General features: G+C 42.3%; 1 protein-coding gene across 2 annotated transcripts; it reads right to left on the bottom strand.

Moving 5' to 3' along the window:
- Nucleotides 1-7,911: 7,911 nt before the first annotated feature.
- TUBA8 (tubulin alpha 8) lies at nucleotides 7,912-25,936 on the bottom strand. Of its 2 annotated transcripts, XM_045874167.3 has the most exons (5): nucleotides 25,756-25,936; nucleotides 15,425-15,647; nucleotides 13,749-13,897; nucleotides 11,627-12,307; nucleotides 7,912-8,224 (listed from the first exon to the last, which is right to left on the bottom strand). In XM_045874167.3, exons 1-5 carry the CDS (start codon nucleotides 25,756-25,758, stop codon nucleotides 7,931-7,933), a joined length of 1,350 nt encoding a protein of 449 aa, XP_045730123.1. In that variant the 5' UTR covers nucleotides 25,759-25,936; the 3' UTR covers nucleotides 7,912-7,930. The 2 variants fall into 2 exon arrangements, with proteins under 2 accessions (XP_045730123.1, XP_045730125.2); XM_045874169.3 differs by lacking the exon at nucleotides 15,425-15,647 and having other exon boundaries at nucleotides 25,756-25,895.
- Between the last annotated feature and the right edge of the window lie 106 nt (nucleotides 25,937-26,042).

The raw sequence follows: 26,042 nt of genomic DNA, 5'->3' as shown, positions 1-26,042 counted from the left end.
ACTCTGAATGTAAATAGACTAAATGCTCCAATCAAAAGACACAGGGTATCAGAAAGGATAAAAACACAAGACCCATTGATATGCTGTCTATAAGAGACTTATTTTAGACCCAAAGACACCTCCAGATTGAAAGTGAGGGGGTGGATGGGGCGCCTGGGTGGCTCTCTCATTAAGTGTCTGCCTTCGGCTCAGGTCATGATCCCAGGGTCCCGGGATTGAGCCCTGCATCAGGCTGCCTGCTCAGTGGGGAGCCTGCTTCACCCTCTCCCACTCCCCCTGCTTGTGTCCCTCTCTCACTGTGTCTCTCTCTGTCAAATAAATAAATAAAATCTTTAAAAAAAAAAGAAAGTGAGGGGGGTGGGGAACCATTTATCATGCCAATGGACATCCAAAGACAGCTAAAGTAGCCATCCTTATATCAAACTAGATTTTAAACCAAAGACTGTAATAAGAGATGAAGAAGGACACTCTATCATAATAAAAGGGCCTATCCAACAAGAAGATCTAGCAGTTGTAAATATTTATGCCCCTAACTTGGAAGCAGCCAATTATATAAATTAATTAATAACAAAATTAAAGAAATACATTGATAATAATACAATAATAGTAGGGGACTTTAACACCTCACAGCAATACACAGATCATCTACAAAAAAGATCAGCAAGGAAACAAGGGCTTTGAATGACACACTGGACCAGATGGATTTCACAGATATATTCAGAGCATTTCATCCTAAAACAGCAGAATACACTTTCTTCTCAAGTACACTCCAAGTGCATATTCTCCAGAATAGATTACATACTGGGTCACAAGTCAAGTGTCAACCAGTACCAAAAGATCGAGATTATTCCATGCATATTTTCAGACCACAATGCTTTAAAACTTGAAGTCAACTACAAGAAAACATTTGGAAAGACCACAAATACATGGAAGTTAAAGAGCATCCTAGTAAAGAATGAATGGGTCAGCCAGGAAACTGAAGAAGAATTAAAAAAAAAAAATACATGGAAGTAAATGAAAATGAAAACATGACAGTTCAGAACTTTTGGGATGCAGCAAAGATGGTCCTAGCAGGGTAGTATATAGCAATATAGGCCTTCCTCAAGAAACAAGAAAAGTCTCAAATACACAACCTAACCTTACACCTAAAGGAGTTGGAGAAAGAACAGCAAATAAAGCCTAAATCCAGCAGGAGAAGAGAATTAATAAAGATGAGAGCAGAAATCAATGACATAGAAACTAAAACAACAACAACAACAGATCAGTTGAACAGATCAGTAGAACAGATCAATGAAACTAGGAGCTGGTTCTTAGAAAGAATTAAGATCGATAAACCCCTAGCCAGACTTATCAAAAAGAAAAGAGGAAAGCCCCAAATTAACAAAATCATGAATGAAAGAGGAGAGATCACAACCAACCCCAAAGAAATACAATTATAAGAACATATTATGAGCAACAATATGCCAACAAATTAGGCAATCTGGATGAAATGGATGCATTCCTAGAAACATATAAACTACCAAAACTGAACAAGGAAGAAATAGAAAACCTGAACAGATCCATAACCAGCAAGGAAATTGACACAGTAATCAAAAATCTCCCAAAAAACAAGAATCCAGAGCTGGATGGCTTCCCAGGAGAATTCTACCAATCATTTAAAGAAGAATTAATACCTATTTTTCTGAAGCTGGTTCAAAAAATAGAAATGGAAGGATAACTGCCAAAGTCATTCTATGAGGCCAGCATTACCCTTATCCCCAAACCAGACAAAGACCCCATCAAAAAGGAGAATTACAGACCAGTATCCCTGATGAACATGGATGCAAAAATTCTCACCAAGATACTAGCTAATAGGATCCAACAGTACATTCAAAGGATTATTCACCAGGACCAAGTGGGATTTATTCCTGGGATGCAAGGATGGTTCAACATCCACAAATCAATCAATGTGATATACTATATTAATAAAGGAAAGGACAAGAACCATATGATCCTCTGAATAGATGCAGAACAAGCATTTGACAAACTACAGCATCTGTTTTTGATAAAAAACTCTCTGCAGTGCAGGGATAGAGGGAACATACCACAATATCATAAAAGCCATATAAGAAAAACCGACAGTGAATATCATCCTCAACAGGGAAAAACTGAGAGCTTTTCCCCTAAGGTCAGGATCATGACAGGGATGCCCACTGTCACTGTTGTTAAACATAGTACTGGTAGTCCTAGCCTCAGCAATCAGGCAACAAAAAGAAATAAAAGGCATCCAAATTGTCAAAGAAGTCAAATTTTCACTCTTGGCTGATGACATGATACTCTATGTAGAAAACCCAAAAAACTCCACCACAAAATTGCTAGAACTCACACAGGAATTCAGTAAAGTGGCAGGATATAAAATCAATGCACAAAAATCAGTTGCATTTCTATACACTAACAATGTGACTGAAGGAAGAGATTAAGGAATCGATTCCATTTACAATAGCCCCCAAAACCATAAGTTACCTAGGAATAAACCTAACCAAAGAGGTAAAGGATCTATACTCTAGAAACTACAGAACACTTATGAAAGAAATTGAGGAAGGCACAAAGAGATGGAAAAACATTCCATGTTCATGGATTGGAAGAATAAACATTGTGAAAATGTCCATGCTGCCCAGAGCAATCTACACATTCAGTGCAATCCCTATCAAAATACCATCGACATTTTTCATAGAGCTGGACCAAACAATCCTAAATTTTGTATGGAACCAGAATGACAAAGCAGGAAAGAATATCCAACCTCAAGAAGACAGTCTCTCCAACAAATGGTGGTGGGAAAATTGGATAGCCACATGCAGAAGAATGAAACTGGACCACTTTCTTACACCATACACAAAAATAAATTCAAAATGGATGAAAGACCTAAATGTGAGACAGGAATTCATCAAAGTCTTAGAGGAGAACATAGGCAGTAACCTCTTTGACCTCAACCACAGCAACTTCTTGCTAGACACGTCTTCAAAGGCAAGGGAAACAAAGGCAAAAATGAACTTTTGGGACTTCATCAAGATAAAAAGCTTCTGCACAGCAAAGGAAACAGTCAACAAAGCTAAGAGGCAACCCACGGAATGGGAGAAGATATTTGCACATGTCTTATCAGGTAAAGGGCTGGTATCCAAGATCTATAAAGAAATTCTCAAACTCAACATCCAAAAAACAAATAATTCAGTCAAAAAATGGGCAGAAGACCTGAACAAACCCTTCTCCAAAGAAGACATACAAATGGCCAATAGACACATGAAAAAATGTTCAGCATCACTAGCCATCAGGGAAATACAAATCAAAACCATAATGAGATACCACCTTACACCATTTAGAATGGCCAAAATTAACAAGACAGGAAACAACAAATGTTGGTGAGGATGCGGAGAAGGGGGAACCCTCCTACGCTGTTGGTGGGAATACAAGCTGGTACAGCCACTCTGGAAAACAGTATGGGGGTTCCTCAAGATGTTCAAAATAGAGCTACCCTACAACCCAGCAATTGCACTCCTGGGTATTTACCCCAGAGATACAGATGTAGTGAAAAGAAGGGGCACATGCACCCCAATGTTCATGCTAAACTGTGGAAGGAGCCATGATGTCCTTCAACAAATGAATGGATAAAGATGTGGTTCATATATACAATGGAATATTATTCAGCCATCAAGATGAATACCTACCATTTGCATCGACATGGATGGAACTGGAGGGGATTATGCTAAGTGAAATAAGTCAAGTAGAGAAAAGCAATTATCATATGCTTTCACTCATATATGGAACATAAGGAATAGCACAGAGGACAACAGGACAAGGGAGGGAAAGCTGAATGGGAAGAAATCAGAGAGGGAGAGGAACCATGAGAGACTCTGGACTCCAGGAACCAAACTGAAGGTTACAGAGGGAAGGGGGGAGGGGGAAGGGGTAACCGAGTGATGGTATTAAGAAGGGCACATGTTGTGATGAGCACTGGGTATAATACGCAACCAATGAATCATTGAACACTACATCAGACACTAATAATGTACTCTATGTTGGCTAACTGAACATAATAAACAAATTAATTCTTAATCCATTAAAAAAATTAATTAATTTAAATAAATTTTTTTTTTTAAATTATGGGTCATAACTAAAACAGTACTAAGAAAGAATTATATAGGCTCCTGGGTGGCTTAGTCGGTTAAGCGTCTGCTTTCTGCTCGGGTCATGATCCCAGGATCCTGGGATCAGGCCTGGCATTGGGCTCCCTGCTCGGTGGGGAGCTTGCTTCTCCCTCTCCTTCTAGTGCTCCCCCAGCTTGTGCTTTCTCTTGCTCTCTCTCCCACTCTCTGTCAAAGAAATGAATAAAATCTTTAAAAAAAGGAAGAAAGAAATTTATAGCACTAAATGTTTTTGTTAGAGAAGAGAAGTCGCTAATTAGTAAGGTAAGTTCTCACTGTAAGAAACTAGTAAAAAAGAGCAATAGAAACCGAAAACAAAAAGAAGGAAGAAATATAGGATAAATCAATGAAATTGAAAACAAATGTAGAAAAATCAGAGAAATAGAAAATGTAATCTTTGAAAGATGAGTAAAATTGACAAACCTCTAGCAAGACTGACAAAGAAAAAAGAGAGAGAATCATTGACTTCTACCTCTGAAACTAATAATACACTGTATGTTATTTAGTTGAATTTAAATAAAATTAAATTTAAAAAAAGAAAAAAGAGAGACAATACAAATTACCAATATCAGGAATTTAAAAGGAGATGCTATTATAAACCCTGCAGATATAAAAGCATAAGAGAATACTATAAACAAGTATACACACATAAATTTGACAACTTATTTGAACTGAACAATTCTTTGAAAAGCACAAACTACCATACCTCACCAACATGAGATAGTTTGAATAACTCCATAAGTTTTAAAGAAATTGAACTTTTAATTTTTACAATTCAAAAAAGAAATCTCCAGGCCCAGTTGGTTTCCCTGTAATAGTACCCTGATACCAAAATCAGACAAAGTGCAAAAAGGAAAGAAAACTGCAGACCAATATTCTTTATGGATACTGATGTGAAAATTCTTCACAAAATGTTAGCAAATAGAATTCAGCAATATATAAAAAGAATTATACACCTTGATCAGGTAAGGTTTTATTCCAAGGATACAAAGACAGTTCAATATTCAAAAATCAATGTAATCCACCATATCAGCAGGCTAAAGAAGAAAATCACGTGATCAAAATTAACTGATGCAAAAATGGCATTTAACAAAATTCAACTCCTACTTATGATTTAAAACTCTTAAAGAACTAGAAATACAGGTAAACTTATATACTATGTAACTCCACCTGTACAACATTTTCAAGGTAACAAAACTATGGAGATGGGAAAAAAATTAGTGATGGCCAATGTTTAAGGGTTGGGGGAGGAGGATGAGTAGGAATAAAGGGGGTAGCAGGAGAGAGATCTTTGTAGTGATAGAACAGTTTCTTGTCTTGACTGGAGTGGTAATTACACAAATATACACAAGTGATAAAATGGCATAGAGATATGCCCACAAATGGTGTCAATGTCAATTTCCTGAGTTTGATATTATGTAAAATATAATTGTTGGAGGAAACTGGGTAAACCTCTCTGTATCATTTTTGCAACTTCCTGTGAATCCCTAATTATCTCACAATAAAGGTTTTTTAAGAAAAAGTAATGGGCAAAAAAAATAAAATGGGCATTTTTATTGGATTACATCAAATTTATAAATTACCTTAGGGAGAATAATATATTTATTTTGTTGACAGTTACTATCCAATAATAAGGAATGTCTTTAAATTTGTTCAAGGCTATTTTTGTGTCTTTGAGTTTAAAGTTTTCTCATAAAGGCTTCTAAACCTTTCTAGTTAAATTGTTATTTCTAAGTATTTCTCTTTTTGTTTCTGTTCTTAACAGAAGTTTCTTCCTCCACTAACCAATTATTGTATTTGTGAAATCAAAGCTACTAATACCCTGCTACCATACTGACATATTTTGTTTAAGTTAGTCTTATAGAATAGGATTTTCCAAATGTACCATCATATCATTTACAAATAGAAATAGTTTTACTTCTTCATTTCCAACTATTATTCTTCTATTTTCCCTTATCTGAATGCATTAGCTTTCACATAATTCTAATAATTCACATAATTCACATAAGTCTAAAGGAAAGGAACACACCATGAGTGATTTACCACAGCCCTAAACCTTGGCCTTGAGGATGTGTTATTTTCTCCCTAATTAGGTCATAGTTACACACCTGGGAAGTTTTGAGGCTTATCTGAAATCCCATGGGTAGGTCTCTCAACTTGCATCAAGAGAGAATATGCCCCTTCCTGAGTTCCTGACCCTAATTCTCTAATACAATTCTCTAATAAATTTGTCTATGCAGATACCTATGGGACTTGGTGCAGGAATGATCCTCAGATAAGGGAGCTCACAATGGACAGCAGACTGGACCTCCTTTTTTTTTTTTTTTTTTACCATGATCTCCTTCATAGAAGAGCAAGGAAGTATGGTTTCTCTGAAGACAATCCTCTAGAAGTGATTAGCATTACTTCTTACCTAACCTTCCTTTTCTTGGAACATTTTATTCTATTTTTCTCAGGGCTACCAAGGAATATACAATAAAAATTAGGGAAAATCAACAATTAACAAGATGTACATTTAATACACAGGGACCTACTGTGGTCCCAACCCTGGGTATCTTACCAATAGTAGTTGCATAAGAACGGCTTTTTGATTTTCCTAAAATCCTACCAGAGCTGCCAACTTCAGAGAAGAGATGCATTAACTCATCCTCTCTTTTGTAAATGTTATATACTTTTGTTTCTCCTCCATCCATCATTCTATGAAGCAGCAGTTGAAACCTGGGCACAGATACCAAGGCATAGAAACAGTGCAGGTAGACAAAAGAATAGAATTGGTAGTCCCTGTTATCTGAGCTTTCTTACTATATGCAACATATCAACTCTGTAAACCCCAGTTTCTTCATCTATAAAATGAGCAGAATATCCATTTGAGATTTTTGGGAGGGTTAGAGATAAGGTATGTACATATATAAAGTATGGTATATCCTGCTTAAAACCTTCCAAATAGTTTGTTTCACTTAGAGAAAAATCTAAACTCCTTACCATGGTCTGTATGCTCTGGTCCCAGCTTGGCTCTGGGATCTCATCTCCATCTCACACCATCCTCTAGGCACATTGACCTCCTTTATGTTCTTCGGACATAAGCTTGTTCCCACATCTGTGTTTTGTTCTATGTCCAGCATTCTCTAATTCCAGAACTTCACATGATGGCTCTCTCCTGTCACTCAGGTCTCCATGAGGCTTTTTCTGACTACCCAGTCTAAAGGAGCATTCCCCCAGACACTTTCCCTCATCATGGTTTTTTTTTTTTTTTTTACTTCATATCAGTTAACACTACCTGAATTATCTCGTTCTTTTATTTGTGTTTTTACAAGGGCAGGAAATGTGTCTGTCTTGTTTCTCACTCTCTAACAGTGTCACTCCCTTCCTTACTTCAATCTTCCCAATGCCCAGATTTTTCCATAGCCAACAGGCTACATTTTAGGGTGGGCCCAGACTAATCCAGAATTTAAAATCCTGATTAGGTCTCTTCACAACATGTAACCTGGCTTCACCCTAACTAGAGACAGTGACTCTCATTTTGTGTGTGTGTGTGTGACACAAAGCTGCTTTTACCCAAGGGAGGGTCTGAACAGCTCAGCATTCATTTTTGGCCCAATCACCCACAGGCACTGGTGTTAGATACCTCTTCTAATGGAAAACAGAAATTAGTCTGGGCTTAGGAGTATAGTCTGTTACTCTTGGAATAGTTAAACGTGCTTTGAGTGGAGAAGCATAAATAAAGAGACACAGCCAAGGGGAAAGTGTTATATTTAAAACTCCTCCCCTTCATTTTCTTCTTCAAATGAATCAGTCCCCACTTCTTCATAATCCTTCTCCAGAGCAGCCAGGTCCTCCCTGGCCTCAGAAAATTCTCCTTCTTCCATTCCCTCTCCAACATACCAATGCACAAAGGCCCGCTTGGCATACATGAGGTCAAACTTGTGGTCCAGGCGGGCCCAGGCCTCCGCAATTGCAGTAGTGTTGCTCAGCATGCAAACAGCCCGCTGGACTTTGGCCAGGTCCCCTCCTGGCACCACGGTGGGTGGCTGATAGTTGATGCCCACCTGAGGAACAGAGAAAGAAGAGGAGCAAGAAAAGAAAATGCAGAGCAGCCAAAGGATAACTCAGGATGGGGTTATCTTGGTAACATGGTATGGTGTCAAGACACAGTCATGGAGTGGGAATGGGAGCAGGCCTAGATGTGAAAAGAAGGAACCAAAAGGTTTGAGAAACAGACAGGTAGAGAGAAGTGAGTGTTGAAGAGAAATTAAAAGTGAGTAGAACTGGGTGAAGGCAAATTCAAGGGAAGGGTTATAAAATCTAAAGACTGCAAAAGGCTAGCTGGAATTTAAATAAAAACTTGGAAGAAAAAAATAAAAACTGCAAAAGAAAAGGAGGAGAACAGGGATGCCTGGGTGGCTCAGTTAAGTGTCTGCCTTTGGCTCAGGTCATGACCCCGGGGTCCTGGGATCGAGTCCCACAGCAGGCTCCTTGCTCAATGGGGAGCCTACTTCTCCCTCTGCCTGCCACTCCCCTGCTTATGAGCTCTCACACTCTCTCTCTCTCCCCCACCCCAACAAATAAATAAAATCTTTTAAGAAAAGAAAAGGAGGAGAACAGGGCTGGTAATAGGTAGAAATGTTAGTGGGTGAGATTCAAGTAGACAAATGAGGGTAATGAATGAGATTATTATTAAGGGGGGGTGTATACTATATGTTTATCTTGAAAAGGGAAATAGATCCCCTTTATAGGCAAATTAATTTCTAGACTTGAAGTTTACTCTTTTCCACATGGTCATCTAAAGTTTCTTAGTTATACTGTCAACAAATTTAGGGAAATTTCTCTGCCAAGGGCAAAGGGCTGTTTAAAGATCAGGGAGGTGGGTGGGGGGATGGGGTAACTAGGTGATGGGAATTAAAGAGGGCACATGATATGATGAGCACTGGGTGTTATATTCAGCTAATGAATCATTGAACATTATATCAAAAACTAGGGCGCCTGGGTGGCTCAGTTGGTTAAGCGACTGCTTTCGGCTCAGGTCATGATCCTGGAGTCCCTGGATCAAGTCCCGCATCGGGCTCCCTGCTCGGCAGGGAGCCTGCTTCTCCCTCTGACCCTCTCCCCTCTCATGTGCTCTCTCTCTCTCATTCTCTCTGTCTCAAATAAATAAATAAAAAATCTTAAAAAAAAAACCAAACAACTAATGATGTACTATACATTGGCTAATTGAATTTAAATTAAAAAAAAAAAAAGATCATGGAGATAATCCGGAGCAATAAATTTAAAAATCCAAAAGGTCCTGGAGATGGTGTTAGTGTTAACCTGGCCCCATGTCTCAGGGGAGTGAGGCTTGTTAGAAGAAAAGCAAGGACTTCAATCAAAGAAAGTTAATTAAAACTCTTGCCTGGACAAGCCAACTTCCCAAGATACGGTAGCATGGCAGGGTCCTCTAAGCTAACCCAATCTGATATTAGGGGCACTGAGAAATCTCCCTTCTCCCCATACACATATCCCAAACCAAAGCCAATCCCAGAAAACTGGAAGAAGTCAAAGGTAAAACTGTGATAATATTTATGTGACACAGAACCACAGTACTATCCAAAAAATACCTCTCCTACCCAGGTCATCATGCCTTATTTGTCAGCCTCTTAATTTCATAGCTTTAAAATGCATGTTCTCTTGAGATGTAGGGAGGAGTTACAGCAGGCTAGATAGCCAAGTGTGTAGCCCATTAAATGAATTCACAATCATCTATCATTCCTCTTAGACAAAAGTAGTATCTTGGTGGTAGAGGTGAGGCTGTGACAGGGGCAAAGGACCAAAAATGAGAAGGGGATGGGCAATGAATATAAACTTTGCTGTATCACGTATTTTGCTAGATCTGACCCTGACCAGCAAAAAAACTTTGTGCCTGGAGCCAACTCTCCTCTCTCAAATAGTAATTATCCCTTCAACTGAGTCAAATAGGGACAAACTCCCTTGGGGAGGATGTGAGAGGATGAAGTTCAACAAACATAAGCTTTTCCAAAAAGCAGCTAAAGATGCTAGACCTACCTATCGTTCTGGACATAATCCCCAAAATTCAGCTTAAAATAGAGAGAGAATGAGGGGCATCTCCTTTTTGTTAACTTCCCCACCACCCTCACATCTCATTTTTTCTTTTTTCCTATTCATTTTCCTACTAGCTTGTTTTGTTGTTTCCATTTTAAAAATTTAAAAAGAACTCCATATTTTGGAAGATCTTGATAATTTTCACATGAATGATCAAAACTGATCCATAAAAATAGGTGTAGTCTAGGAGGGAAAGATTGTGTATATAGGTAGGAGTATAGCAGTGAGGGAAAATGCTACAAAAGGAGATCAGCTAGGTCAAAGCCTCATATGCAAATAGGTCCGTCAAGAGACTGACACATGATGCCTTGTTTTTGTAAGCACCATCAGGGAAAAACAGACATGCTCATCTCTGTATATCTAGCAACTGGTATAACCACCCCTGGTGCTGAGTGAACCTCTGAACTATTAAAGGCATGGCTGGGGGTTACTAATTAATGTTGATAATGGAATCTGATTAAAGACCATGGGAACACAGGACAAAGTGGTCAAACAGTTCACATGCACAGAGCCAGCTGCATGCCTTGTCAGTGCAACTCAAAGGAGTGACTTCTAACATTCAACATTCACTAGTCCTGAGATCCATGGGTTTTCCCTGGCTATTGTACCTACCCACTAACCCTCAGAGTCTGGCATTTTCCAGAGTGCGGACACCTGATCTACAACAGGCTTCCTCAGCTTCTTCTTACTCCTGGTTAATGGAAAATGTCAGGGCTTCACAAAATAAGTGACTCACAATCCTATAGTAACCATAAAATTTCTTATCCTCACTCTAAGTTAATTAAGACTTACAGGATGAATATTTAACTTTTCAAAATAAATTGGGAGAGGAACACATCTTTTGTTAAAGGAGGGAATTATATCTCTCTGGTAACTTGAATTAATTTGGTTAACTCCATTCTCTGATCTATTGTCAGATTACATCTACCTCCACTCATTCATCCTGTTCATCCCACTTGCCTGCATGGGTTCTTTCCAGCCTGTTCAGTCCTCCTTACTAGAGAAAAGCCCTTTTCTTCCTGACCTTTGAGATGCCTGCAGATGTTAGGGTTCAGGAGCAGTAAGAGCCTTCTCCCTACTGCAGTATTGCCCCTCTGAGTATTGCAATTGTCCTCCTCCTGCTTCTTTCAATAATCCTTTCAAATAAAGTCTCTCCTTACCTAAAATGAATGAACTAATGAAATTACGGTTATATTTGTCTTAAGCCCTCCTCCCATATCATCCCATGAAGCCTGAAGCTCCCATGGAATTGTATGTCTAAGACCCTGGAATTTACACATCTTCCTCCCCCATCCCTGGTAATCTCCCTCTGCTTCTCTCTTTGTCTCTCTTCTCCCTAAGTCATCAGCTCTCACCTTAAAGCCTGTGGGACACCAATCTACAAACTGAATAGTCCTCTTGGTTTTGATGGCAGCAATAGCGACATTCACATCCTTAGGCACCACGTCCCCCCGGTAGAGCATGCAGCAGGCCATGTACTTCCCATGTCTTGGGTCACACTTCACCATCTGACTGTTGGGCTCAAAGCAGGAGCTGGTTATCTCAGCCACGGAGAGTTGTTCATGATAGGCTTTCTCAGCAGATATAATGGGTGCATAAGTGACCAGTGGGAAGTGGATGCGGGGGTAGGGTACCAGATTGGTCTGGAACTCAGTGAGGTCCACATTAAGGGCCCCATCAAAGCGGAGAGAGGCAGTGATGGAAGACACAATCTGGCTGATGAGGCGGTTGAGATTGGTATAGGTGGGGCGCTCGATGTCTAGGTTCCTGCGGCAGATGTCATAGATGGCTTCATTATCCACCATAAAAGCACAATCTGAATGTTCCAGTGTGGTGTGAGTGGTCAGAATGGAGTTGTAGGGCTCCACCACTGCAGTGGAGACCTGAGGGGCTGGGTAGATAGCAAACTCTAGCTTGGACTTCTTGCCATAATCCAGGGAGAGCCGTTCCATCAGCAGAGAAGTGAAGCCAGAGCCAGTGCCCCCACCAAAACTGTGGAAGATCAGAAAGCCCTGCAAGCCAGAGCAGGCATCTGTCTGGGGAGAGTAGAGCATGAGAAGAAATGATGAAGACAAGTTTACGAGAATACCCTCATGTCAACAAAGGCAAGCAAACCTCAACATTTTTATGTAGGTAAAATCAAAACAGCCTTGAAGAAGTAAGATAAAAGGAGTTGAGTTGATCTTGAGAGGACTAGCTAAAATATATAGGGTGGCAAACAGCACAGGTACATGCCACTAGGTACATGGAAGTTTCCAGCCCAGTGGCTTGGTTGAACCAGGAATAAGAGTTTCAGAACCACAATGATTAATAACTTTGCCCTTTGAGAACCCCAACTCCTTGCCCATTTTCCCTGCCCTTGTCATTGGTTTTGTGGGAGCTGCTGAAAGGAGCCTTGAAAGGTGGCTCAGGGTACCAATTTCAGAAATATAAATGGAGTCAGAAAACCTGAGCTTTAGTATCAATTTTGTCATTTCCCAGTTGTAAAAACTTGAGCAAGTTATTGAACCTCTCTAGATTTCTGTTTCTTCCTGACTAAAGTAGGGCAATAAAAAATATAATCATCTCTCAAGGTTATTGTGATTATCAAATGAGATAGCATGATATGCTGAGCAAGGACTTGATACATAGTAAGTACTCAATGTTACCTCTCTCTTATCATAACTAAAGGAATTCATACAGTCACAAATTTTCCCATTGGGTATCATCTATGATACTGGTTCTGAACTTTAGGGGCCCACACATGGCTTTGAGACAGATAACCCCTATGACCCCCCCACTAAACAGAAAAAGTGAACATATACAAAAATTTGGCATCCTTAGCTCCCAAGAACCGCTGATCAAGTCCAACCATTTCCATTGTAAAGATAAGGAAATGAAAGCTCAAAGAGATAAAGTGGCCCACCCTACAACTCAGAGCTTTCTAGCCAAAACAACCTGATTCAAATCCTAACTCTGCCACTTTCTAGTTGTGTGACCCAGGCTAAATTATTAAGCCACCCTGGCCCTCAATTTCTTCATCTGTAAAGTACAGGGAAATGACTTTCTCTTTCTCTGGATGATTATTAAGGGAATTAAGTGAAGAACGTATCTAATTGACATTTGTAATGGCATTTGTAAGTGCTCAAATATATCAATAATCTCTTCCTCTTCTCTTCCAAGTTAAATTCTGTGTTAACGTATGCTTCCAACAAGCAAAGAGCTAGCCTTCCTTATACCTGGAATTTCCCCCAGATACTACCATGGAGTATCAATAAGAATTAGTAGGGCATTGGCCTGTAGGGTAGTTCATGATGTCCAGGTGGAGGAAGGGGCATCATCACTATGAATGCTTCTTACACAACATAAGCAAAAATTCCCAAATCTTAGGAGCTCTATTCTGTAGCCAGGGGTCATGTGCCTCCACTAATTCTGTTCAGGCTTAGGCCTGTCCATTTTAGCCTGACTCATCAATTCCCTACCCTTGTTAATACTTACCAGCTTCCGTATGCGGTCCAGCACCAGGTCGATGCTCTCCTTGCCCACTGTGTAGTGGCCCCGGGCATAGTTGTTAGCTGCATCCTCCTTCCCTGTGATCAACTGCTCTGGATGGAAGAGCTGACGGTAGGTTCCTGCCCGAACTTCATCTACCAAGAGACAGAAACTATCAGGTCTTACTACCTTGTTTCTAGAGGAGATGTGTCCCTCATTAAATATCATATAATACTTCTCTGGGTCTCCATTTCCTCTACCTGTAAAACTCCACTGAGGTAAAACCAGACAACCCTATAATAAATCTGCAAAAGGTTAAGAGAATTCCAGGGTAACATAGGCACTGATAGAACCAGAAGCCTTAGACTCAAATAGGCAAAGAGAAGCTTTCCTGCTCTGCTGGCAGGAACTTTTAAAAGCATCAGGTTCACAAAGTTCACCAAACACCAAAGTTCATTGCCCTTCTTTCCTTCCACTTTGGCCCCTCAAGTCTTCCTTTTTTTTTTTCTTTCATACTGCAAGGTTACCCAAAACTTTAACCCAATTTCACTTGCACTAAAATGTTCTAGGGATACAGAGAAAGATTCTAGGTGATCTGCTCTCCCAGGAATTGTCCCACCCCTAACCTAATATATGTCAGGCACTGGAGATATTTTAGAATGACTTTAAAGCAGAGCTATGCTCCAGATTCTAGAAGAGCAGGAACCCTAGAGAGGGTGGCTATTCAGCTCACCTCCAAGGGTCCACACAAAGTAGATATATAGCAGATCAAGATGTATCAAGGCCCAACTACATGCCCTCTTTTCTTCAGAGTTCCTCTACGCCCCCACCCAGGGAAATCATCCATTTGCATAGTGCCTGGGAGGGTAATCTGCACATTTTGTATTTGTACAAAGTATCCAAGGGTTGTGTACCTGTTGCCCCTAGAAATTAGTGTTTAGGCATTACAGACATTAGCCCAGATATCTCTGTGAAACTTACCCATCCCTTGCTTGGTGAACTAGCCTTGAAGCTAAGGAAATCCTGATGTTGAGCTGAGGATTGACCCAGGAGTCAGACCCAAGGGAAGTGATGTTGGTGGGGAGGGGAGGGGGAATCAAGGGAAAGGTGAAGAACCAAGAACCCTGTCCCAACACAAATCAGAAGTCTTGTTTTCTAGGATCCCAAAGAGGTTCATTCTAGAACTACAGCAACCTCTGGCTGTAAGAGAATGTGTCTGCTATTATTCCATTTTTTGTAAGATATGCAAGGTTATGCCAGACCCATGAGAAAAGACTGCAATTATTATAGAATCAGAAACCTATACTTTGGAAAATTGACTATTTGGAGACCTCTCATAATTCCTAAAATTATTTTTATTTTTTACTCTTAGCATATAGTTAAGAATCTTGACAATTTGGATCTTTCTCAGCAGGTTTAAGGGGTTTAAGTACAGGGTATTTTGTTCTGCATAGGTTACAGCTATAATGGGGGAACAGAGATCTGTGATTCCTATTGTAAGACTCCCCCAGACTGTGGAGATTTCAAGAAACTAGCAGAAATAAGTGTGGGGTGGGGTGGGGAGGTTCTAGCTGAGCCACCCCCACCTTCCAATTAGAGATTCTGCTTCCTTAGCTATTATGGACCAAAGGCTCTGCAGCTTCATGTTGTTTTCTGTGGAAAGGATCCTAGCCCATACTCACCTACTACAGTAGGCTCCAGATCTACCATGACAGCCCGAGGCACATGTTTCCCATTGCCAGTCTCACTGAAAAAGGTGGTGAATGAGTCATCGTCGTTGACCTTGCTGGCCTGGACACTAAAGGTGCCATCCGCCTGGATGCCGTGCTCCAGACAGAAGAGCTCCCAGCAGGCATTGCCAATCTGAACTCCTGCTTGACCCACGTGGACTGATATGCACTCCCGCTGTGAGGAGAGTGCAGAATCAAGGTCAGAGAGTCCTAGGCCTTCGTCATGCCCTTATGCTATATCCTGCACATCTGAGGACTTGTTTCTCCCTGTCATTCAACTCGCAGGATATCCGTCCCTACAACCATGCCATATAAAACCAAGTGGTGTCTGAGGTGTCAGGTGTCTGGGCACCACTGCATCTGGACTGAGACTTGGCTCTGAGGCTTGCTGTAAATGTTGTTTCCCAGGGTTAATCCTTTGTGCCAAGAAAAGGAAAAAGAGGACAGCTATACTGATAAAACAAGGGGCTAATTCCAAACCATGAAATTCCTGTACTGATGAAGGAGGTCAAAGGATGAATCAATGATAACAGCAGAAACTGTCCATAAATTCACTACCATACACAGTGGCAGCTTTCATATTCATGCCTAAACACTGACCTTCCTAGACAACAGCCCCTCTCAATCTCTCTTTCTCCTTTTTTTCTCTCTTTCCCTCCCTCCACTCCCTCCCTTTCTCTCTCTCTCTCATGCATGCACGCACCCACACACACACACACATGCTCACACACTCAGAATATCATAGAAGAGATAAACACTCATGGAAGGAAAATACTTTGTAAGTAGGTATCATGGGTGTCTTTAGTATTCTGGTCACAAATGTAGGAAGAAGAAAGGATTGTTACATCAGCAAAGGAGAATTGGGAGTGTATAAATTAGGCTCTTCCTGAAGTTGGAAAATTTCTTTGTAGCCACCATAATCTGCTCCTTTGCCTATGTCAGGCCACATATTAAAGCTGACCTTTACAGGGTCCTCACCTCTTTGTTACTCTGGTATGAAGCCACAATTACCTGATTGGTCATAATACTAATAGTTGAGGATGAGAATGGGTGTGTGTGTGTGTGTGCATGAGAGAGAGAGAGAGAGAGAATGTGTGTGTATTAACAGAAGCTGGGGTTTTACCAGAAAGCATGGCCGCATCATCTCCATATACCCACCTGTGAGGAAGCAGTGGCCAGCACACGTGGCTCTGTGCCTGTGATGCCTGCTAGAGCCCAGCTGGGAAGCATGTGCTTCGTCCATGGGTTCTATTCTTATCCATGACCTGACCTGGCATTTTCCAGCTAGGTAACCCAAGCCAGAAGAAGGGCCTCCAGAGAATTTGGCTAGGCATTGAAACACACGGAGTCAGAGGGAACTTGGAGGTTCTCTGGTCATGGGAACAGGGCAGCTGCCCTGAATAACACCTCAAAGAGCCAGAGGTGCCAGGACCCATTACTCCCTAATTCAGTTTTAGAACTGGGCACCTACCCTACACCTGTCTCTATGCCCTTGCCTTGGGGAGCATAGGGCACAGGTGTTCACGGTAGCCAGTATGAAAAGTAGCCCTATCTGGGAATACAACCCAGCTATATTTCCATGAATCTGGTGGCCAAAGAAAGGCTTCACTCACAAAGCTGTCCACACCCCAGGGTTTAAATCTCGCCTTCTCCATTTACTTGCTGTGCTGTGTGATCTTGGCTGAGTTAACTAACTTCGCCTCATCTGAAAATAATAAGTTAGCCATGATTATAGTTGTTTTTGCCTTTAGCATTATCATTTTCATTATGATACTATCTTGTAGCTTTATTCTCCACCCAGAAACACAGGTGGAAAGTTAGAGACTCCAGGTCCCCATTCTACTCACCTTTACTGTGAGGTCTATTTTCTGCCTTCACCTTAGGTCTTAATTCAAACTTTAAAAAAGTGTCCTACACCCAGGAACCACCCCACAACCAGCGTGTTATCAATCAGTCCACATCTTTCACATCCAGGCAGCCATGGCTTCCTGAAGAGGTATGTAAAGCTGATGGGACTTTGGAGAGACCTAAAAAAAAAAAAGTCTGATCCTATGTATCACCTTCTAGGTGACAGCATCTTCTGTGGCCCTGACCCTCAGTCTTTGGAACCTTGCACCCCCGCACCAACCACCACCACACCCCAACTATCCTCCAGGCCTATCTGTGGTGCTATTTGCGCTCCAGTCAGCCCTTCCTTCTAGAACACTCTTTCTTTCTTTCTTTTTTAAAGATTTTATTTATTTATTTGACAGAGAGACACAGCGAGAGAGGGAACACAAGCAGGGGGAGTGGGAGAGGGAGAAGCAGGCTTCCCTCTGAGCAGGGAGCCCGATGCGGGGCTCGATCCCAGGACCCTGGGATCATGACCTGAGCTGAAGGCAGACGCTTAACGACTGAGCCACCCAGGCACCCCTGGAACACTCTTTCTTTTTCAGCAAGAATGCAGGGATATATCAGAAAGATCAGAGGTCATAGGAGGAAGAGTAAAGGCTCTTTGGGACCAGAAAACTACCAATATGGTGATATTAATGATATCAGCCTCTTTTGATATCCCCTTTAATCTCACACATACTGATAAATATGCCAATCTTCACAAACTCTCTCTCTCTCACACACACACATACATACACACCCCTTAGGAAGAGCTATTTTCCCTGTTAAACTAATTTAGAGTAACTGGAAGTATAAAAGAGGCTCAGAAATAACTGATACGTTCACAGATGCTTCCAAAACCCAAAAGCCACTACACCAATCAAGAGAAAAGGAAGATTCCGTCAATACCATTCCCCACTAACAGGAACCAGGGCTCCTGGGAGAAATGAAGAGTTCTAGGTGTGGGGCAAGGAATATACAAGATGAGCCTGGAACATCTTATGGTGCCTGAAAGCACAGAAGCTAACACAGACTGGGATGATGTCGAAAGATCTCAGAAACCAACTTGAAGAAGCTCCCACTGCCAAAGATGAGACAGTATGAGCATCAAAAAGAAGAAGAATGGTACTTGATTGCAACAGGATGTATATAAAAATCCACAACTCCTTAGTGTTATTAAGAAAAGAAAACAAAATTCATTTGTCCACAAACAGCACTGTTGATGAGGGAAAGCTCTTTTTTTAAACTGAAGAATGTCAGCTAATAAATGTACAAGGAATGATATATTAAGAAATGTTGCCATATTACGGTTCTTTTTTTTTTTTTAAGATTTTATTTATTTATTCATGAGAGACACACACAGAGAGAGAGAGAGAAGCAGAGGGAGAAGCAGGCTTCCCACTAAGCAGGGAGCCCGATGCGGGACTCGATCCCAGGACCCTGGGATCATGACCTGAGCCGAAGGCAGACGCTTAACCATCTGAGCCACCCAGGCACCCTCCATCTTACAGTTCTTAATTACATAACTGATTTGGACAAAGATGCCAACACCATTAAGTGAAAGGTTGATGGGAAAAGAAATGGATATTCAAATAGCGCCAAAAAATCACTGTTACTTACAGGTTACAAGGAGAAAAAGTAACCACAACAGTTACTAGCCAAACACTGGGATCAATCTTAACAGTACTGATAGAAAACCAGACATTAAGAACCTCCTTATGTGATGCAACATGACATACACAACACCACCCATGAGGAATTCTTGTACTTAGCCTTGGGATGCCCGGGTGGCTCAGTTGGTTAAGCGTCCAACTCTTGATTTTGGCTCAAGTCATGATCTCAGGGTTGTGAGATCGAGCCCTGCATCAGGCTCTGCACTGGGCCTGAAGCCTGCCAAGGATTCTCTCTCTCCCTCTCCTTCTGCCCCTCCCCGCCCCACTCAGTCTTGCGCATGCACTCACTCTCTTTCTAAAAAAAACAAAAACAAAACAAAACAAAAAATACTCATCCTTAATCTATTAAACACTTTAAATTTAGTTTCCACATTACAGAAAACACCAGGATCAGAGTGATAAGTGACGTATTGAGAAAACAATAAAATAAATCCAGAAGGTGAAACATTCTACAGGGCAACTGATACAATCTTTTTAGTTCATAAAAAATAAAGATAAAAGGAGAGACTGTTCCATATCAAAAGAAATTCCAGAAACATAAATCCACATGTAGTATGTGCATTTTGCCTGAATTCTGGTTTGAACAAATCAAAATTATTTGGGGGACAAATAGAGAAATTGATTAACTTTGTTAAGCATGATAATGAAAGTATAGTTAGGTATGACAATACCCTTATTTTTTAGGGTCACTTTTTTTTTTATTATGTTCAGTTAGCCAACATATAGTACATCATTAGTTTTTGAGGGTCACTTCTAAAGCACTTGGGGCAAAATGCCATGACATCTGTTTTTTACTTTAAAATACTTCAACAAACACAGCAGGTATAGTAAAAATGGCAGAAAAATTATTATTATTATTAAATCTAGATCATATATGTATGGGTGGCATTATAGTACTATTCCAGATATTTAAAATTTTTCATACTAAAAAGAAAAAAATTAAAGAAAGGAACTAGAGGAAGAATGGGAGTAAAGATTCCACTCACCATAATTACCTTATCCTGCAGGGCCCAGGCTCTTCCTGTCCCATTTCACTTAGTCATTTATTCAACTAACAAAATTAAGAACTAATTTGTCAGGGCACTGAGCTAGCCTTCTCCAGTCACTGCCTGATCACCATCCCCCTCTTCCTCCCTAGAAGTTCTACATAGATAAACACAGAGCAGACCCAGTGCTGATGGCCTTGTGAGGTCACCCCTCATGCCAAAGAGAGGTCATCCATCTGGTATAACCAGGGATGTTATGTCAACTGTAAATGTTGAGGACACTAGAACCAGACTGGCCTCATGGATCACCAAATATGATTCCCTCCCCATTTTACAGATGAAAAATCTGAGTCTCAGAAAGGTAAAGGGACAGATTCAAGATTTCACAGCTCTGCAGCAAGAGCCCAGACTGGAATCCAGGTCTTCTGACCTCAGCCTGAGTTCTTTCCTTTATACAACACAACCACCAGCCTCACTTGCACTCTGAACTTCCAGAGCCCTGGGGTATGCCCACATCTACATCAGTGCGAGCCTGAGAGTGTATATAGCAAGGCCAAGCTTGTATAGCAAAACTCCAAACAGAAAAAAGCTCCAGCGCAGAGAGAAACTGAGAATGGCTTATGGTGGTAGCCTCTTTGAAAATGGGTCATCCTTCTCTGATAGAACCAGGAATCTGTTTCTCAGGGCTGGTGTGTACAAGGAGAGGGAGGGGGCCGAAGTATAGAAGCAGCTGACCCAGCAGGGGATATTTAAGTCCTAAATTTGCTCCAAACTCAGATTTCAGATTCCCCTCTCTAGCCAATCAGAGCTCATGTTTTCTCTTTCACACTATTTCTCTCTCTCAGTTCCACTTTGAATCTGGGCTTGTAGACCTCAGACCACTTCTGTGCTCCAGGGATGCTGGGAGGTGAAGGGGGTCCTCTGTGTGCTGCTGAACCTCTCTGCCCAGCAATCCAGAAGGTGAAGATGAGGGAGATGGAGAGACCTAATAAAGGAGTTTCCTTTCCTCAAGAAAAGTATGACATATCTTTACAGACCTAATGCTGGTATAACTACAAGAGTTACCCACTCTGTTCATTCCTACAACAAATATTTATTGTATTATTATGTGTAAGAAGGTATCAAAAGGTACTAGGCTAACTCCTACTCATCCTATTCATTAAATGTCACTTCTTACAGGAAGTCTGGAAAACCACAAACCAGCACAGGGCCCCTAGTATGTGCTCCCACAATCCTCTTCTTCCCTATCATTGCATTTATCATACCATATTATGGCTGCTTGTTCAATTTTCTGACTTTCCTAGCAGAGAGAATAAGTTCTATGAGGGCAAGGAACTCTTGCTTACTCAGTGCATCCCCAGCATCAAGCACAATGCTTGAATGTAGTGAGTGCTCAATAAATGTAGGGATGATTAGAATGAAAACTCTGCACTGAGGGGTCTTATAATCTATTTAACAAGAGAATAGCCAGTGCCAAAGACACAATGGGAGTTCAAAGGAGAAAAAAACAACTCTGGCTTGGTTTCCTGGAACAGAATATTTGCAGTGACCTTGACGAATTTAGACATGCCAAAATGATCATTTTAGTTGAGCTTAGGAGCAATGTGAACAAGAGGCAGGAAAATTTAGGGCAAGTCCCACAAACAGCACAGTTTGCCTGACGTGTAGGCTCATGAAAAGCAGAGCAGATGAGACATCTGTGCCACCGACCTTCATCTTCCATGGGGAGGGGACCCTATGTTTTGCAGAATATCAAAAAGAAATTCTAGAACCTTACAGTCCTTTTATAATTCCACTATAAGAAACCTTTTCTTATATCAATCTTATATTTCTACTTAATATTAGTCATTCCCTTTTGTTTTGCTCTCAAAGGACTAAGATCAGCTAATTAGGACCCTCTGTAGAAGGAGGCTTTGTAGCTTCAAAAATCATTCTGAAGTATCATAAAACTGGCATATTATCTAGGAAAGGAACTGACACAGACCAGTGGTATATGCCATGTGAAAACCTGAGACCAGTCCACATCCCCTGTGGTCAAATGCCACACAGTTGCTTTCAGGAAGCATATTATTACCAAATTATGTCTAGTTGTCAGGTTGGGCTAACAAATTACCTATATTTTAGGATCTAGGTCAAAGATGGCAAATAAAAAGTAGATCCACAGTGTTACGGAGGAATAGCTAAAGTAAGAAGAAATGTGATTCATAAAAGATTGCTTGAATTATCTCTGCTCAAAACCCTTCAATTACAGCATATTTGTAATCACTCAGAACAAAGAAAAGATAGCAAGCCAGAAACAGCAAGAACAAAAACTTGACCTAAATTAACATCAGTGAGTGAAAGTAGCTCAAGAGAGGGGGCTCAGATTATAGGCACTGCATTTAGGGCAGCAATAGGGATGACATAAGACCACCTTTAGGAATGGCAGGGGTGTGTGGTAAGTAGACTCCCAGCCTAAGAGACCCACTGGTGTCCGAAGGCCCTTAGGCTTTAGCTGACCTCAGGGGCAAGTGTGGGAGACAGTTAAGGAGTTTTAATCTGGTGCATAACCACCTACTCCATTTTCCCATTCTTCCACAGTTCATTATATGGGAGAAATTCTAACAGGAAGACACAGACAGGGGAAATGTCAACAATGGCCACAGATAGCGTTACTGGTCCCTTGGTGGCCAAAGGGAAAAGGAGCAGTTGGTCCACTTCCGCTCCCAAGGAAGGAGCAGTTGGGTCCACCCACCCCCATCATGGGTCCTGAATTCACCAGTTATTTCCCCCTCAGAAGTTATTTTTAACTTTTCATCTTCCTCTCAAGGTCCCTCAGAAAGGAAACTCAGCAACAGCAGTGGCCCTCTAGCTCTGCATGGCCTGACCTGAGCCTGGAAGCTTCCTATGAAAACTCCTCCTCATTTAGCCAGCACCTGTGCCCTAGCCACTGCCGAGGGAAGTTCTGGTCATCAGGGCTCCTCTGCTGTTCAGAGGCATGTACCCCCACAACCTCTGGGGGAATCTGTCCTTAGTAATGGGAAGGGCAGATGCAGCAGTGACTCCAGAAGTGGTCTGAGGTCAGAAAATAAGTATGGACCCTGCAGAGCTCAGCCACACCTGCCTACATGGGTGCAGTTTGCAGAGGACTGCAGACACGGAAGCAGTGTCCCTCTCGCCCCCTCCCCCGACACTCTCCCCTCCCCTCTATTTTTTTTGAGGAAACAGGCTCTTTGTTACCACTTCATGCCTATCCCCATCTGAACCAGTGCTCCCTGGTTCAGAAGGAATGCAGTTAAGGAGGCTGTGCTGCAGATGTTCTCACCTCCTCATAAACCCAGACACTCTCTCTGTGCCCTGGTATCTTTGACATGGGCTTGGCTTGGGACACCTGGCCAGGAGTCTCCATCCCACTTTCTCCAAAGGTGTCCTAGTCTCAGTTCCCAGAAGAACTGCTTACTGGAAGGACACTGGGAGCAGATGGGAATGCTCAGTTATAGGATTAGTTATACATTTCTTACTCAGAACCTACAGAAATGCTGAATCTAATTCTTCTTCACACAGAAGCAGCCTTCTCCCTCCAACCCCCACAAGGGAAGGGAATCCTGGAGGGTGGCTGCCTGAAACAATCTGTTAAAGTAAAGTTCTTTCTGCAAGGGTAGGATTCTTTGGGTCTTCGTTTATTAGATGTGTCATCCTAGCCTTTCAGGAATGGGTCAAGAGATTTTTAAAAAGAGGTTCTATGAGTAGGAAATGGCCAATAAAAAATGTTTTCCCATTAAGACAATGCTGCCCATGTAACTAAATATTTTAAACACAACCTGTTTTACAAAATTCAGTTTCAAAATAAATAAAAGATATTCTCTTTTCAAAATATTCAACCACAGGTTTTCAGTTAAACAGCCACATTTAAAGTAAGGTTTTACTGTTAAAAATTTTTATTTACCAGATATTTTCAGAAACTTGCCTGTTGAATATATATCAAAGTTTGTTCAGAGGGCTAGATTACGATCCTTGACTCCCCTGTAAGCCTCCTTTAGGCTCTACTCTGAGAGTCACTACGGCATTCAGGTCAAAATTAAAACATGCAAGAGAAAACACTTTGAAAATTATAGAGCGCTACATTCTAGATATTATAAATATTAAATATCAAATTCTGAGTATGCTGCCTAGGATTTGCTTCAGAATAATAGGAAGTGAGGCAAAGGGGAATAAATGAAGCAAGACTTGTCCTAAGTAGATAGTTGTTGAAATTGGATAAGGCGTATACTGGGGTTCATTATATCATTCTCTCCCCTTTTGTATATGTTTGAAATTCTCCACAATAAGAAGTTTAAAATAGTAAAGCTAGGTGGAGCCTTGGAAATTGTAACCATAACCCCTCTTCATTTTGTGGATGAGAAAACCAGTCCAGAGAGGTTAATCGACCTTCTTGAATCTCGCTGCAGAGCCAGGAGTCAAAATTCTTCTCTGGGCTTCTTCTATGGCCTCACATCAGGGACTTCGGACAGGAATGGATTCCTTTGGCCACTATCACCAATATCCCCCAAGTTCTTCAAGCTCCCAGGTGGGTCTGCCAGCATGCTCCAGAGAGAGAGGCTGCTGGACAGACCTCTAGCTAGAAACAGGGCTGGAGCCAGAGCTAGAGACCCTGGGCACTTTCCAAACACAGCAGAGGCTGGGGGAGGAGCGGAGTCTTCTCTCCTGCCCTGCTCGGTCACCTGACACCTAGAGCAAGAGTGCCCAGAGAACCTGACCTTGGCTTACAAGACTTGCTTATTCTGTCCCCCTCCTCCACCCAACCCTCCCAACCCACCTCCCCGCTACCAAAATACCAGGGCTCTGAACAAGGAGAGTCTGGGTTTTTTAGGCATTCAGGGAAGTGGATGGGGAACAATTTTACCCATTCCCGGGGGAGAGCGGGGGGGGGGGGGGGGGGGAGGGGGAGGGGGGGAATTCTAGAGGGCCTGGAGAGGCCCCCTCCAGCAAGTTAAGATCTGCGTCTGCAAAAGGAGATAGATTTCGGGGAGGGAGAAAGGAGCCGCCGCTGAGCCTTAACCATGATAGTAAACAAAAAGAGAAGTCTGAGGTCCCCTTGCCTTCGGGAGGGAGACTTCTGTGTGCCAAAAACCTTCCCATTTCGACAGCTGGAAAAACTGGGGAGTTGGAGTGGGTGCCAGGTGTCTGGGAGGCTGAGAGCACTCGAGTTTTAAATGCCCCCCCAAACGCAAGCTAATGTTCAGAGCCGAGAAAGGAGAACAACCTCAAGCGTAGGGAGACTGTGACGCCCTAAGTTCTCTGTCACATTCTGGGGCTCTCTCACATTTGATTGGATTTGGGGACCTAACTGCACCCACTCCCCCAGCCGCCGGGGCCAGCTCACCCATCTGGAATCCCTGGATTGTTTCCTACTTACCCCACTCTAGATCCTGAGCTGCCCGTCTGGGGATCCCTCAGAATCTCACCTCTTCAGCGCGGGCTTCCCAAGTCCTCCCTCTCCTCACCTGCGTGCGCAAATCTCCCTTAGGTCCCTTTGGGGGGCGATTCGCCTCAGGTCTCTACGTCATGTATATTATAAAGGGTACTGGCACGAGTGTCCTCCGCCCGAGGGTACAGACCCCCTCGACCCTGAACTGACACCCCAAGAGACTTCAAATTCTGCAGATCCAAAGCGATGGATCCATTAGCCCCCGCGTAGATATGGCTCTCCTCTGGGTGCCAGCCCCGCGCCCCAGATCTCCGGCCCCCAGCCCCGGGCCCTGGAAAGGCTCACCATCGCGGCTGCTCTCCTCACCGGCTTGCCTCCCAGCTGGGCCTGCCCACCCCAACTGCTCTAGATACAGCCGCCTCCGCTGTTGTGACACACCGGGCGGGAGGGGGCCGGGGACAGACATGCTGGGCCAGCAGCTGCCCTGCAGCATCACAGTGCCCAGGGAGGGGAGGGACCGGGGCAGGTCACAATTGCTCCTCCCTGCCCACCCCCGGCTCAAATCCCGGGGCAGCAGAGGTGGCCCCACCCCGCCTCTGGGTCCACCCTCAGGCATCTTGGGCGCTGTTGTG

This window comes from Mirounga angustirostris, unplaced genomic scaffold (genome assembly GCF_029215605.1).
Source record: "Mirounga angustirostris isolate CCGP_5_RB_7025 unplaced genomic scaffold, mMirAng1.0.hap1 SCAF_5, whole genome shotgun sequence".
NCBI lineage: Eukaryota > Metazoa > Chordata > Mammalia > Carnivora > Phocidae > Mirounga > Mirounga angustirostris.
Note: the sequence above shows the minus strand (reverse complement) of the source record. Positions and strands in the feature narration are given on the sequence as shown.